General features: G+C 41.9%; 1 protein-coding gene across 1 annotated transcript in view; it reads left to right on the plus strand.

Annotated features, from left to right (window-relative positions):
• Positions 1-13,125, plus strand: part of LOC120995286 (protein argonaute-1) — a 101,871-nt gene that overhangs the window by 78,160 nt on the left and 10,586 nt on the right. Inside the window, exons 9-17 of the mRNA XM_040424386.1 lie at positions 1,848-1,967; positions 2,793-2,915; positions 4,011-4,144; positions 7,359-7,543; positions 8,193-8,352; positions 10,942-11,032; positions 11,132-11,326; positions 11,424-11,558; positions 11,808-11,909. Of these exons, the coding sequence (XP_040280320.1) occupies positions 1,848-1,967; positions 2,793-2,915; positions 4,011-4,144; positions 7,359-7,543; positions 8,193-8,352; positions 10,942-11,032; positions 11,132-11,326; positions 11,424-11,558; positions 11,808-11,909 (1,245 nt within the window). The remainder of the gene's footprint in view (positions 1-1,847; positions 1,968-2,792; positions 2,916-4,010; positions 4,145-7,358; positions 7,544-8,192; positions 8,353-10,941; positions 11,033-11,131; positions 11,327-11,423; positions 11,559-11,807; positions 11,910-13,125) is intronic.

Here is a 13,125-nt window from a genome sequence, read left to right on the forward strand (position 1 = left end):
GGTATCTACACGTAAGCTTCCACCTTTCTCTCCAGAGCCAGAGTTCCAGAAGCATGCGACGTGGACGCCCTGATTTCTCCTTGGCGGGAGTTCTCCCTGCCTACGTGTTTCTTCACCTCCTTCACAGGGTTCTACGGAGGATCAGGATGGAGGACATTCCGACAAATCCTAGTCGCGACGGGGTCAATCCGGCGCGACTAGGATTTGTCGGAATGTGGTACGCCGACCTCGTTCTCCTTCTAGGAGACGTCCCTTGGTCACTGCCACTCAGCATCTACCTTCTTTCAGAGGGTCCGGTCTTACATCAGCATTTAGATGACGGCGTGGCTATTGACACCGCCATTCTCATGTGGAGAGGGTTTCGGCAGATGTCATCCGCACTATGATTCAGGCCAGGAAGCCTGCATCACCCAGGATCTATTATGGGATCTGGAGGTCCTTTCTGGGCTTCTGTGAAAGCCAGGACATCCCCCTCACTCCGTTTTTTTCTTTCCCCACGGTCCTATCCTTTCTACAATCAGGGTTGGACCTTGGTTTAGCCTTTAGTTCCTTGATGCGTCAGGTGTTGGCACTTCTGTCCTGGGGCAGCTTCCAGCATCCTCTGGTTCCCCTGGTGCCCATGAAAACCTTCCTTCTGGGAGTGACCCATACGGTTCCTCCAAACCGTCCTTACCGCCTTGGGATCTGAATATGGTTCTCTCAGCGTTCCAGTCTTCTCCCCTTGAGTCCTTGCGGGAGTTCTCACTCCGGCTCCTGTCCTAGTAGGTAGTTTTTTCTTAGACTGGTGTCTAAGTTGGGGGTGCTCTCTTGCAAATCCTCCGGCCCATTCCTTCTTCTCCCGAAAGTGGTCTCTGACTTCAATATTAATGAAGAAATTGTCCTTCCTTCACTGTCCCTCTCCTTCACACCCTACGGAAGGGAGTTACATTATTGGACGTTGTCAGAGCTCTAATCATTATTGGCAGCCTTCAGTCACTTCCGGCGTACAGAACCCCTTTTTGTCTTCCGGAAGGTCCTCGCTAGGGATTGGCGGCCTCCAAGGTGGAGATTGCACATTGGATTCGGTCTGCAAGTGCTGAGGCATACCTCACTGGAGCAGGGTTCCGCTCTTATGTGTCACGGCTCACTCCACCACAGCGATGGGCGTTTTCTTGGGCTCAGAGGAATCGCGATTCAGCTGAACAGTTGTGTAAGGCGGCTACTGGTCCTCCTTACACATGTTCACATAAAATTACCAGGTGCATACTTATGCATAGGCGGTCGCTGCTTGGGCCGCATGGTCTTGCAGGCGAAAGTTCTTGAGGCCTGCAGGGACGCTTGCTTCCATGGGTCTGTGATTTTTTTCCCTCCCCGTGGACTGCTTTTGGATGTCCCACGGTTCCTGTGTCCCCCAATAAATATGGGCGAGAAAAGGAGTTTTTTGTATAACTTACCAGTAAAATCTCTTTCTCGCTCTTCATTGGGGGACACAGCACCCACCCAGTATTGTTGTTCGACCACAGTTGTAGCTGTTACTGGTTAGAACCCTATTGGGTCTTTTGACATGGTTGGTGTTCCACGTGTTTTTCTTGGTTGGCTTGCTTCTCCTACTGCTTGTACACAAACTGAAGCTCTCTCTCCAGGCTGGAGGGGGTATAGTTGTCAGGGGAGGAGCTAACAGCTTTTACTAGTGTCAACTCCTCCTAGAGGACATAGCTATACCCACGGTTCCTGTGTCCCCCAATGAAGAGCGAGAAAGAGATTTTACTGGTAAGTTATACAAAAATCTCCTTTTTACCTGGCTTTCGTTACCATGACCACATCAATCTGTTACGAAACAATTAGACTAAACATACATTTTATTCCAGGTCTGTAACATTGTAGCAGGCCAGAGATGTATCAAAAAGCTGACTGATAACCAGACCTCTACTATGATCAAAGCAACTGCCAGGTCTGCCCCAGACCGACAAGAAGAGATCAGTAGGCTGGTGGGTAATATTACTTTATGATTCCTTTTGAATTTATTTATATTTTTTCTTTGACCCTTTTCCCTTATGTTACATTTGTAACTATATATCTGAATCATATGCATCGCCTTATTATAACAAATTATAGATTGTAAAGTAGTAATCTTCTTGGCTCACCCTGTTGATCACAGCAAGCAGCCAGAACTCTTAACTCAATGGCCGTGAGCAAAGAAGTGAACATGAAATAACAACTTTTGGTCTCAATTATCAAACTGGTGTAAAGTAGAACTGGCTTAGTTGCCCATAGCAACCAATCAGATTCCACCTTTGATTTACCAAAGGAGCTGTCAAAAATAAAAGGTGGAATCTGATCGGTTGCTACGGGCAACTAAGCCAGTTCTATTTTACACCAGTTTGATAAATGACTCCATATGACTTTGTACTAATTATTTTATTAATAATGTGTTCATTTCATTGTCATTACAGTTATGGCAATACTAATTATGTGTAGTTTTTTTAATTTTTTTCTGAAAATGAAGGGCTTTTTACTGCTAAAGGCAATTTTTCTTTGTTTTTATATAAATTTTTTTTTGTTTTTACATTTTTATCTTTTTGTCCTTTTTCTCATGTTTTAGTTTAGTCCCGCTTAAGGACTTGAATGTTTATTCAGATAATTTATTGGATATGTCTCAATATTTTTGCTGGTTAGGACCATATATGGCAAACCTAGTGGCCATTGTTAGGACCCAGGCTGCCATGGCATTCCATGGCACCCCATGTGTGGGTGATGGAGCTGACGGGGAGCAATGTGTAATTCTTCTTACCAGTTTTTCTCTGTACTTTCAGATGAAGAATGCAAGTTACAATTTGGATCCGTACATTCAGGAATTTGGAATCAAAGTTAAAGATGACATGACAGAGGTTACAGGAAGGGTCCTTCCAGCACCCATATTGCAATATGGAGGAAGAGTAAGACAGCAAGTTTTTTGCAGCTGGTTGACATCATTGATCTGACTCATACAGTACAATTTTTATGAAGCTTTAGCTTCTTTCCAGATGCACCTATTTGAATTATATTTTTTCAGCAGAAAGACATTTCTAATGTGTACCTTTTAAGACCACCAACCAGACAGAACGTTATTTCACTGTGTTTAAAACTGGAATTGATTTAAACTTGTGATTATACTTTAAGTACTGTAGCTACCATGTTATCCTGATATCAGCCCTGATCGTCTTCACTTGCGGTTTAGTCTAATACTGAAAGGGAGGCCCCCCACTGTGTGACACGTGACAAGTGACTTGCTTGAAGGGGACTATGGCACTGAAATAGACAGCCTGTCCCCATTCAAACATGTCACCACTGTTTTGCTGTCTCAGAATGAACGTGGAAGTGGAGCAGACCGAGGTTGATATCTGAAGATTGGGGCAGCTGTTGTACTGAATGTATATTAGTAAGCTGAATTGATTTCAGTTTTAAATGAACAATAAACACAGAAAATGCACACAAATATCCCAACCCTGCCTCCCTTCATCTTCACCTCTCTTTTGGTCTTATTTTGTACAATTGATACTGAGAAATATGTATCCCTCTCCCTCCTCCTACCCACTATGCATTAACTGGCTGTAAAACAACTGGCTGGATCAGAAGCCTCCCTGTTGTGCTCTGTCTGCAATAGGGCAAACAGGTGGTTAAGCTCTTCCCCTCAGCCGACCACCAGCCAAAGATAAGGGACATCGGTAGGAAAGTTCTCTGCAGTATTTCTACATAACTGTTTGTGTCAGGATCATTTAGAAATGATACAGACTAACAAACAGTGACTGCAAATATATTTCTTATTTACTTTGAGCATTTTATTTCTAGATTTACAAAATAAAATAACATTGTTATCTGGCTGGACAACAATAAACCACATTAGACAACAATATATGTATGTTAGAAAATTATATGGATTCTTATTCAATGAATCAAATCAATAAATACATAGAACCCCCCCCCACACACACACACAAAAAAAAAAGGAAACTAACATAATACCCCTATTAATATGTATTTTGTTTTCCTAGAATAGAGCAATTGCAACACCAAACCAAGGTGTGTGGGACATGAGAGGAAAGCAGTTCTACAACGGCATTGAAATTAAAGTTTGGGCTATCGCTTGCTTTGCTCCACAGAAGCAGTGCAGAGAGGAAGTGCTAAAGTAAGTGTAGTCACTTAAAGCTCTTTGGAACCCTAAAAACCCCATGAAATCCGGAGTTGATCACAAAAGGAAAGAAAGTATATGGCCCCTTTCACACGAGTGAGTTTTCCGCGCGGGTGCAATGCATGACGTGAACGCATAGGAGCCGTACTGAATCCGGACCCATTCATTTTAATTGGTCTGTGTACATGAGCGGTCTTTTTTCAAGCATCAGTTCTGCGTTGCGTGAAAAACGCAGCATGTTCTATATTCTGTGTTTTTCACGCAGCCCTGGCCCCATAGAAGTGAATGGGGCTTCAGTGAAAAACGCATTGTATCCGGAAGCAAGTCCGAATACAATGCTTTTTTCACTGATTGTTGCTAGGAGATGTTGTTTGTAAACCTTCAGTTTTTTTATCACGCGCGTGAAAAACGCATCAAAACGCATTGCACCCGCACGGAAAAAACTGAACGCAATTGCAGACAAAGCTGACTGAACTTGCTTGCAAAATGGTGCGAGTTTCACTGAACGCACCCTGAACGCATCCGGAGCCAATCCGTCACGCTCGTGTGAAAGGGGCCTAAAGGGCAGATACAACTTCTTTTTTAAATTCACTCCTGATTTTGGCTTCTGAAACTGCGTCAAGAAACCTGGCTGTGGCTGTTCCCTAAGGCCCCTTTCACACGGGCGAGTATTCCGCGCGGATGCGATGCGTGAGTTTAACGCATTGCACCTGCACTGAATACAGACCCATTCATTTCTATGGGGCTGTTCACATGAGCGGTGATTTTCACGCATCACTTGTGCGTTGCGTGAAAATCGCAGCATGCTCTATATTCTGCGTTTTTCACGCAACACAGGCCCCATAGAAGTGAACGGGGTTGCGTGAAAATCGCAAGCATCCGCAAGCAAGTGCAGATGCGGTGCGATTTTCACGCACGGTTGCTAGGAGACGATCGGGATGTAGACCCGATCATTATTATTTTCCCTTATAACATGGTTATAAGGGAAAATAATAGCATTCTGAATACAGAATGCATAGTAAAATTGCGCTGGAGGGGTTAAAAATAAATAATAATTTAATTCACCTTAGTCCACTTGATCACGATGCCCGGCATCTCCTTCTGTCTCCTTTACTGAACAGGACCTGTGGTGAGCATTCATTACAGGTCAAGGACCTGTGGTGACGTCACTCCGGTCATCACATGATCCATCACCATGGTGATGGATCATGTGATGACCGGAGTGACGTCACCACAGGTCCTTGACCTGTTATGAATGCTCACCACAGGTCCTGTTCAGTAAAGGAGACAGAAGGAGATGCCGAGCCGCGATCAAGTGGACTAAGGTGAGTTAAATTATTTATTTATTTATTTTTTAACCCCTCCAGCTCTATTTTACTATGCATTCTGTATTCAGAATGCTATTATTTTCCCTTTATAACTATGTTATAAGGGGAAATAATACAATCTACAGAACACCTAACCCAAGCCCGAACTTCTGTGAAGAAGTTCGGGTTTGGGTACCAAACATGCGCGATTTTTCTCACGCGAGTGCAAAACACATTACAATGTTTTGCACTCGCGCAGAAAAATCGTGGGTGTTCCAGTAGCGCACCCGCACATTTTCCCGCAACGCCCGTGTGAAAGAGGCCTAAGTATTCTAATGGTGCTTTTCTACATGTGGTTTTAGATGTTTTTTTTTCCTTATATTGAATCATTTTAGGCTACTTTCACACCTGCGATAGGTGCGGATCCGTCTGGTATCTGCACAGACGGATCCGCACCTATAATGCAAACGCTTGCATCTGTTCAGAAAACATTTTTTTTGTTCATGATAATGCAAACGGATCCGTTTTGACTTACATTGAAAGTCAATGGGAGGCAGATCCGTTTTCAATTGCACCATATTGTGTCAGTGAAAACGGATCCGTCCCCATTGACTTACATTGTAAGTCAGGACGGATTCGTTTGGCTCCGCATCGTCGGGCGGACATCAAAACGCTGCAAGCATCGTTTTGGTATCCTCCTCCAGAGCGGAATGGAGGCTGAACGGAGGCAAACTGATGCATTCTGAACGGATCCTTATCCATTCAGAATGCATTGGGGCTAAAGTGATCAGTTTTGGGCTGCTTGTGAGAGCCCTGAAACGGATCTCACAGGCGGACCCAGAAACGCCAGTGTGAAAGTAGCCTTAGACATCTCTGTTTTTTTTTTTTCCAAGTCTAATAGTGATGCCTATGGGAAAAACTCTATACCCAGAGCATGCTATGTTTTCATATCAGCAGCCTAAGTTAACTAAAAGGAGTTTGGTATGGATTCAGTGGTATAGGTATAGTACGTGCAGAATTAGCACTAGGATTCTGGATGCAATTTTTCCCCCTTCAGCAGTAATCGCTATAGTTATAGCAACCCTCTCCTTCAGTAGTAGTTGCAGTACACCCCCAATAAATAGTAGTCACAACACCTTTACTATGTTCAGTAGTTTTCACCTTAGCCACTGCATCTCCCTCCTTCAGTGGTATCAGTTACAGTGGCCTTTATCTGCATTAGTATTAGGCTACTTTAACAATAGCGTTTCCGTTTTATCGCCATTCATTGTCAATGGGGACAAAACGTAACGGAACAGAACGAAAAGCTCCAAAATGCATTCCGTTCCGTTTGGTTGCGTTCTCATACCAGAGAGCAAACCGCAGGGATGCAGAGCAAGATGGATCCGTCATGACCCACAATGCAAGTCAAAGGGGACGACGGATCCATTTTCTCTGACACTATCTGACACAATAGAAAACGGATCTGTCCCCCATTGACTTTCAATGGAGTTTATGACGGATCCGTCTTGGCTATGTTAAAGATAATACGCTAGTGTGAAAGTACCCTTAGTTAGAACTCCCCCCTCAATTCAGTAGTAGTCACAGCAAAAATGATATTTGCTGTATTACATTTTAGACATCAGTCTTTGGTAACACAAGCTGATGAAGTATATAACAGGCACTGTGTGCTCACTCTTCCCTGCTGCATGGTAGCTGGATGCTGGTATTGACAGCGCCCAGTAGTAGGCATGAAAGGCAGTGGGCAAAATACAGTTAATGAGGTCAATTTTCTTGTTGTTTTGTCCAACTTTGGTCTATGAGCCTCCTTTACTAAATTAGATAACTGCACCACAACTATTATTTTCTGATGTTGAATATTAATCACCTAATGTATATATTTTTTTGTTACTAAAACTTTTCAGGAATTTCACAGACCAGCTAAGGAAGATCTCAAAGGATGCTGGGATGCCCATCCAGGGTCAACCATGCTTCTGTAAATATGCACAAGGCACAGACAGTGTGGAGCCGATGTTCAGACACCTCAAAAACACATATTCTGGGCTCCAACTTATAATTGTTATACTGCCAGGAAAAACACCAGTATATGGTAAGAATGAAGACCTGTACATGTCCTACAGACAGTAATTGTAGAAGTAAAATAATGACTGTTTAATAAATGAAGGGCATAAACAATGTTCTATCGCTACAAATTGTACACTTTTATTGTATTTATTGGTTGGAGTTTATTTTTGTGTGCGCTTGAAACTATTTTTATTTGTATAAATTGTTGGAGATGGCATTAAAGGGAATTTCTGGTAGTTTTATACTGATCAGTGGGGGTCGGACACCCACCATTCAGCTGTTTGAGAACACTGCAGCGCTCTCAGTTGCACCATGGCCTTCTCTCACATTTTCTTAGGCCTGTTCATTGGTTACATGGCCTTGGCACAGCTCAGCCACATAGAAGTGAATGGGCTGCGATAGCAAGCACAGCCACCATACAATAGTGAATGGGCTGCAATACCAAGCACAGCAACCATACAGTGCCACTGCCTTCTCAAACAGCTAATTGGCGGGGGTCCTGGGTGTTGGACCCCCACTGAACAGATACTGATGACCTATCCAGAGGATAGGTCATCAGTATTAAAATCTCAGAAAACCATTTTAAATAATAATCTGCCTGAAATGTATACTGTCCATTTTTCTATTACTAAACAGTTTTTATGTTAAGTTGTTAACAATATCTTCATTTCTAGCTGAAGTGAAGCGTGTTGGTGACACTCTTCTTGGCATGGCCACTCAGTGTGTCCAGGTGAAAAATGTTGTGAAGACCTCCCCACAGACCCTAAGCAATTTGTGCCTAAAGATCAATGTCAAACTAGGTGGAATCAACAACATATTAGTGCCTCATCAACGGTATGTTTTGGCTTTGCCGAACCTGTCCTTATGTTGGATTCTACAGTGATACTCCATGCAAAAGCTGATAAATACATATATTGTTCCATTGGTTTACCTAACATGGTCCTGAAGTCTCACCCGCATAGTCCCTGACGATTGAAGGATCCACAGGCGTTTTCTTGCAGGCTTGCACCCTGCTCACATACTAGGCAGTGGTTGTCATGACCTCCCCCAGGAACCTGTATAGCTAAATGTTCATTGCACATGTTCTTACACACTTTATAGTGAATAATTTTTTTTTTTACAAAGGTTTCTGGGCTTGTTAAGACAACTAAATCCTGGGATCTGAGCCCTCTATGTGAATCTTGTAGTTCCTTCGATCACCGAGTGTTTTTAGCACCTGTTAACTGTTACACTATCTAACATTAAAACTCAGTAAACATAATCTAAGCCAGGGGTCAGCATCTTACGGCACTGGGAGTTGTAGTTTCACAACAGCTGGAGTGCCAAAGATTGCTGACCGCTGGCTTAGATTATGTTTACTAAGTTTTAATGTTAGTGTAACAGTTAACAGGTTTTGTTTCTCATTGTTTACTTTGCAAGAAATTAATCATAGGGCAAGACTCTATGGCGAGTTCTGCAACATTTCGTAATATGATTTTCTAGATAAAAGTTTTTGATGTTGGTTAATGTATACCAGTTCCGGTCCACAGTTTTTAACTTCCTCTTTGTCAGGACATTTAACATTTTAAAGGGTCTCACTTAACACTCATGGACCATCAGTCAGACCAAGGAGGATAGAGGAATGGTGCATTAATTAGAGCACCACACCTCCCCTGTGCTGTGCCAGTAATGTGGTTGGTCAGCAGGGGTGCACCTAGACCTTCTGCTGCCTGAGGTGAAAATTGAAATGGTTCCCCTTCCATGCCAAATTTTCAACCTAACCCCCTCCCTATGGCCCTACTATTAAAGACATACTTGGGAAAACATTATACAAGGCAATAAAACATACAGGATAATACAGCGTCACATTCCTCTTACATCCAGTGATATAGACTTTCTCTTTCCTCATCTTTTCCATTTGGACCTGACCACCATGATGATTTCTTTCAGCCATCTCTGCAGAGTTTGACACACAGACCTCTTAGTTTTCTACTTTTCCATCTCCTTGTCACCTTCAGTACCCCATCCTGCCAACCCCAATACTATACTGCAGAAACAGATATTCCCCTCAAAATACTAGTAACACACAAATAATGCTCCCTTCAACAATTGGCACATAGTGTTAAAAATAATAATTGTGCTTAACTGATACTGTGCCAGAGTGCCCCCACAGTAATAGTACTCCCAATGTCCCACCAATGGAAATAATTCTCTGCCAGAGTGCCTTTACTGTTAACAATACCCCCATTGTGCCTCAGAAGTGATAATGCCCCCAAAGTGCACATATTAGTAATCATGTTTCCCATATTCCGCCAGTAGTAATAAATCCCACTATAATGCCTGCCGTAGTAATAATTCCCCTTATGTGTGCCAGTAGAAATAATACCCTCTTATGTGTGCCAATGGAAAAAAATGCCCCCTTATAATGTGTGCCTTTAGAAAAAATGCCCCCTTATAATGTGTGGCAGTAGAAAAAAAAGTCCCCCAATGTATGCCAGTACAGAAAATACACCCTTATAACAAGTGCCCGTACAAAAAAATGCCCCTTATTTGTGCCAGCACAAAAATGCCCCCTTATGTGTGCCAGTACAAAAAATGCCCCCTTATAACACGTGCAAGTATGGAAAAAGAAAACTTTTAGTGCCACTAGTAGAATGAATGTCCCAATAATTCCCCTATAATAATGTGTGCCAGTAGAAAAATTGCCCCTATTTATTGCTCCCAGTAAAGCTAATGGCCCCATAGTGCCCCCCCTTATAATATGTTTCAGTACAAAAATGCCCCTTTTTAGCGTTCCCAATGTCTCGATAGTGCTCCCTCCAGTTATAAATAATCACCCCACCCCATAGTGGCCCAACAGCATGCTGCTAAGGAAAAATAATAAACACAAATATTTACTTCCATGCTGCTATATCGCCATTCTGAGGAAGAAAATACAGTTGAATATGCAGAGATGAGCTCTTCCACAATGGAAGAGCTCACTTGCCCACAGCCCTGCTGCCGGCCCACACTTGGCCCCACCTGGCGCTGTCTGAGGTAATCACCTCACCTTGCCTAATTGGCTGTGAGCCCCTGCTGGTCAGGACTTCTCACATTATACTTATCAATACACTGCTCCTCAGTTTAAATGTTTATTTATGTATATCAAGAGAACAATAGAGCTGTCTTCCAATTACTATTCTAATGAGGATTACCTTGCAGATAAACACTTCCCTGAGCCATAAAGTAAGATTATTTTGCCTTCACTTTATGTCTTCACTACTTCACCGACATTTTTGGTCACTTTGAGTTTTTCATAGATTTACAACCTTTTTTTTTTTTATTGGTGTGTAAGTAAGGACAGATGTAGTGACCCACTGATGGGTTTGTCTATCAGCTGTAGAGTGCAATCTCTTGTCTTTTTGAATACGCATAATTAAGTTTCTTGTTTTTGCCTTGTGACAGCTCTGCGGTCTTCCAGCAGCCAGTCATTTTCCTTGGAGCAGACGTTACACACCCACCAGCTGGTGATGGAAAGAAACCCTCGATCACAGCGGTTAGAAACTAAGCAATATATATATCTGAATGGTGGGTAATCTGATATATGCAAAGAAGAAACTACCATTTGTTCCCTTTTTCTTTTTTTTTAATACAGGTTGTAGGAAGTATGGATGCTCATCCAAGCAGATACTGTGCAACAGTAAGGGTGCAGCGTCCTCGGCAGGAGATCATTGAGGACCTTTCGTACATGGTTAGGGAACTTCTCATCCAGTTTTACAAATCTACACGTTTTAAACCCACTAGGATTATCTTCTATCGAGATGGGGTGCCAGAGGGACAGCTCCCTCAGGTAAGTATATGACCATACATGGCTTAAATATTTTCCCTGAGTTCCATATGAAGTCTTCCATATGAAAGCAATTTCTTTTTATTTTCTGCCCTTTCAGATTTTGCATTATGAGCTGCTGGCTATCAGGGATGCATGTATCAAACTGGAGAAGGATTACCAGCCAGGCATCACTTACATTGTAGTCCAGAAGCGGCACCACACGCGCCTGTTTTGTGCTGATCGCAGTGAGCGGGTGCGTGGTGTTCAATGTTTATGGAATATATTACTTTAGATGCCCCTGCTCCTTTGCTGAACACTCTTGGCAGGGTGTTTATATCTAGTGTATACATAAGCACTGCTCAAGGATATGCATGTTATAAATGGATTGATCCATTTGGAATAACATATCAATCGATAATGGTAGTATTATTGTCAAAATATACATATATATGGTATAGTATGTTGTTGTTTTTTATATATATATTTTTTTTTGTGTGTATAGATTGGAAAAAGCGGTAACATTCCAGCCGGGACGACTGTTGATACCAACATCACGCATCCGTTCGAATTTGATTTCTATCTGTGCAGTCATGCGGGTATCCAGGTAACTTGCTGTAAAAGATTTGTGGACACAGGTTATCTTCAGCAAACTAATGATACTTGAATACTATTACAGTTATGATGATAAAAGTCCTGAATACATAAGTCTACATGTGTCTAAATGCAGGAAAGCTCAGAATATTTGTATGTTTAAAGGGGTTTTCCGGTTGATACAAGCCATACCCACCCATCACGAGAACAGGGGCTCAGTACCCCCTGCGACCGCTCGTTAGTGAAGATTGGCCTGGAAATCACCTGTTGTAATAGAGGCTTACTCTAATCAATGTAATTCTCTTCTGTGACATCTTTATCTAGGACCATCAGGAGAACAATAGAGCTGTTGTACTGTTATCCTAAATTCTACAATTATTCTGGGGGCGTGTAACAACAATGCCTGAGCTCTCCCTCATGATTATTTGTGGGTGTGAATAATCTGCCCTTGCCCGCCCCCTGCACTGCACAACCTAACTTTACATACAAACACAGTCACATCATCATCTCCTAGCTCACACAGGCAGAAGATCTTCGATCTATATCTCTATATACATATATATCTATATATACTATATACATACCGTAGGTGAAACTCGAAAAATGTGGATACCGTGCAAAGTTCATTTATTTCAGTAATGCAACTTAAAAGGTGAAACTAACATATGAGATAGACTCATTACATGCAAAGAGAGATATTTCAAGCCTTTATTTGGTATAATTTGGATGATTACGGCTTACAGCTTATGAAACCCCAAAGTCACAATCTCAGGTACCCTTTGCTCAGGGAGTATGGATTAATTAGCTGACTAGAGTATGACACTTTGAGCCTAGAATATTGAACCTTTTCACAAAACTCTAATTTTAAGGTTTTAAGCTGCATTAATGCAATTCCTTTTAAGTTGCATTACTGAAATAAATGGACTTTTGCACGATATTCAAATTTTTCACCTGTGTGTGTATGTGTGTGTGTATGTGTGTGTGTATGTATGTAATATATATATTACTTTATGGTAAAAAATGAAAAACCTTTTATTCACCACCTTTTTTGTATTTTGTGTAGTGGGTAATTACTTATTCCCTTAGGGCATTGCACCCACTCATTATTGTCTGTGCTGCCATTTTTTTCTTATTATATTTATATATAGATCTATATATGGTATATATAGATATATATGTATATAGAGATATCGATCGGTAAATATATATCTCCATATACTTATATATAG

The sequence above is a fragment of the Bufo bufo genome, chromosome 3, assembly GCF_905171765.1.
Source record: "Bufo bufo chromosome 3, aBufBuf1.1, whole genome shotgun sequence".
NCBI lineage: Eukaryota > Metazoa > Chordata > Amphibia > Anura > Bufonidae > Bufo > Bufo bufo.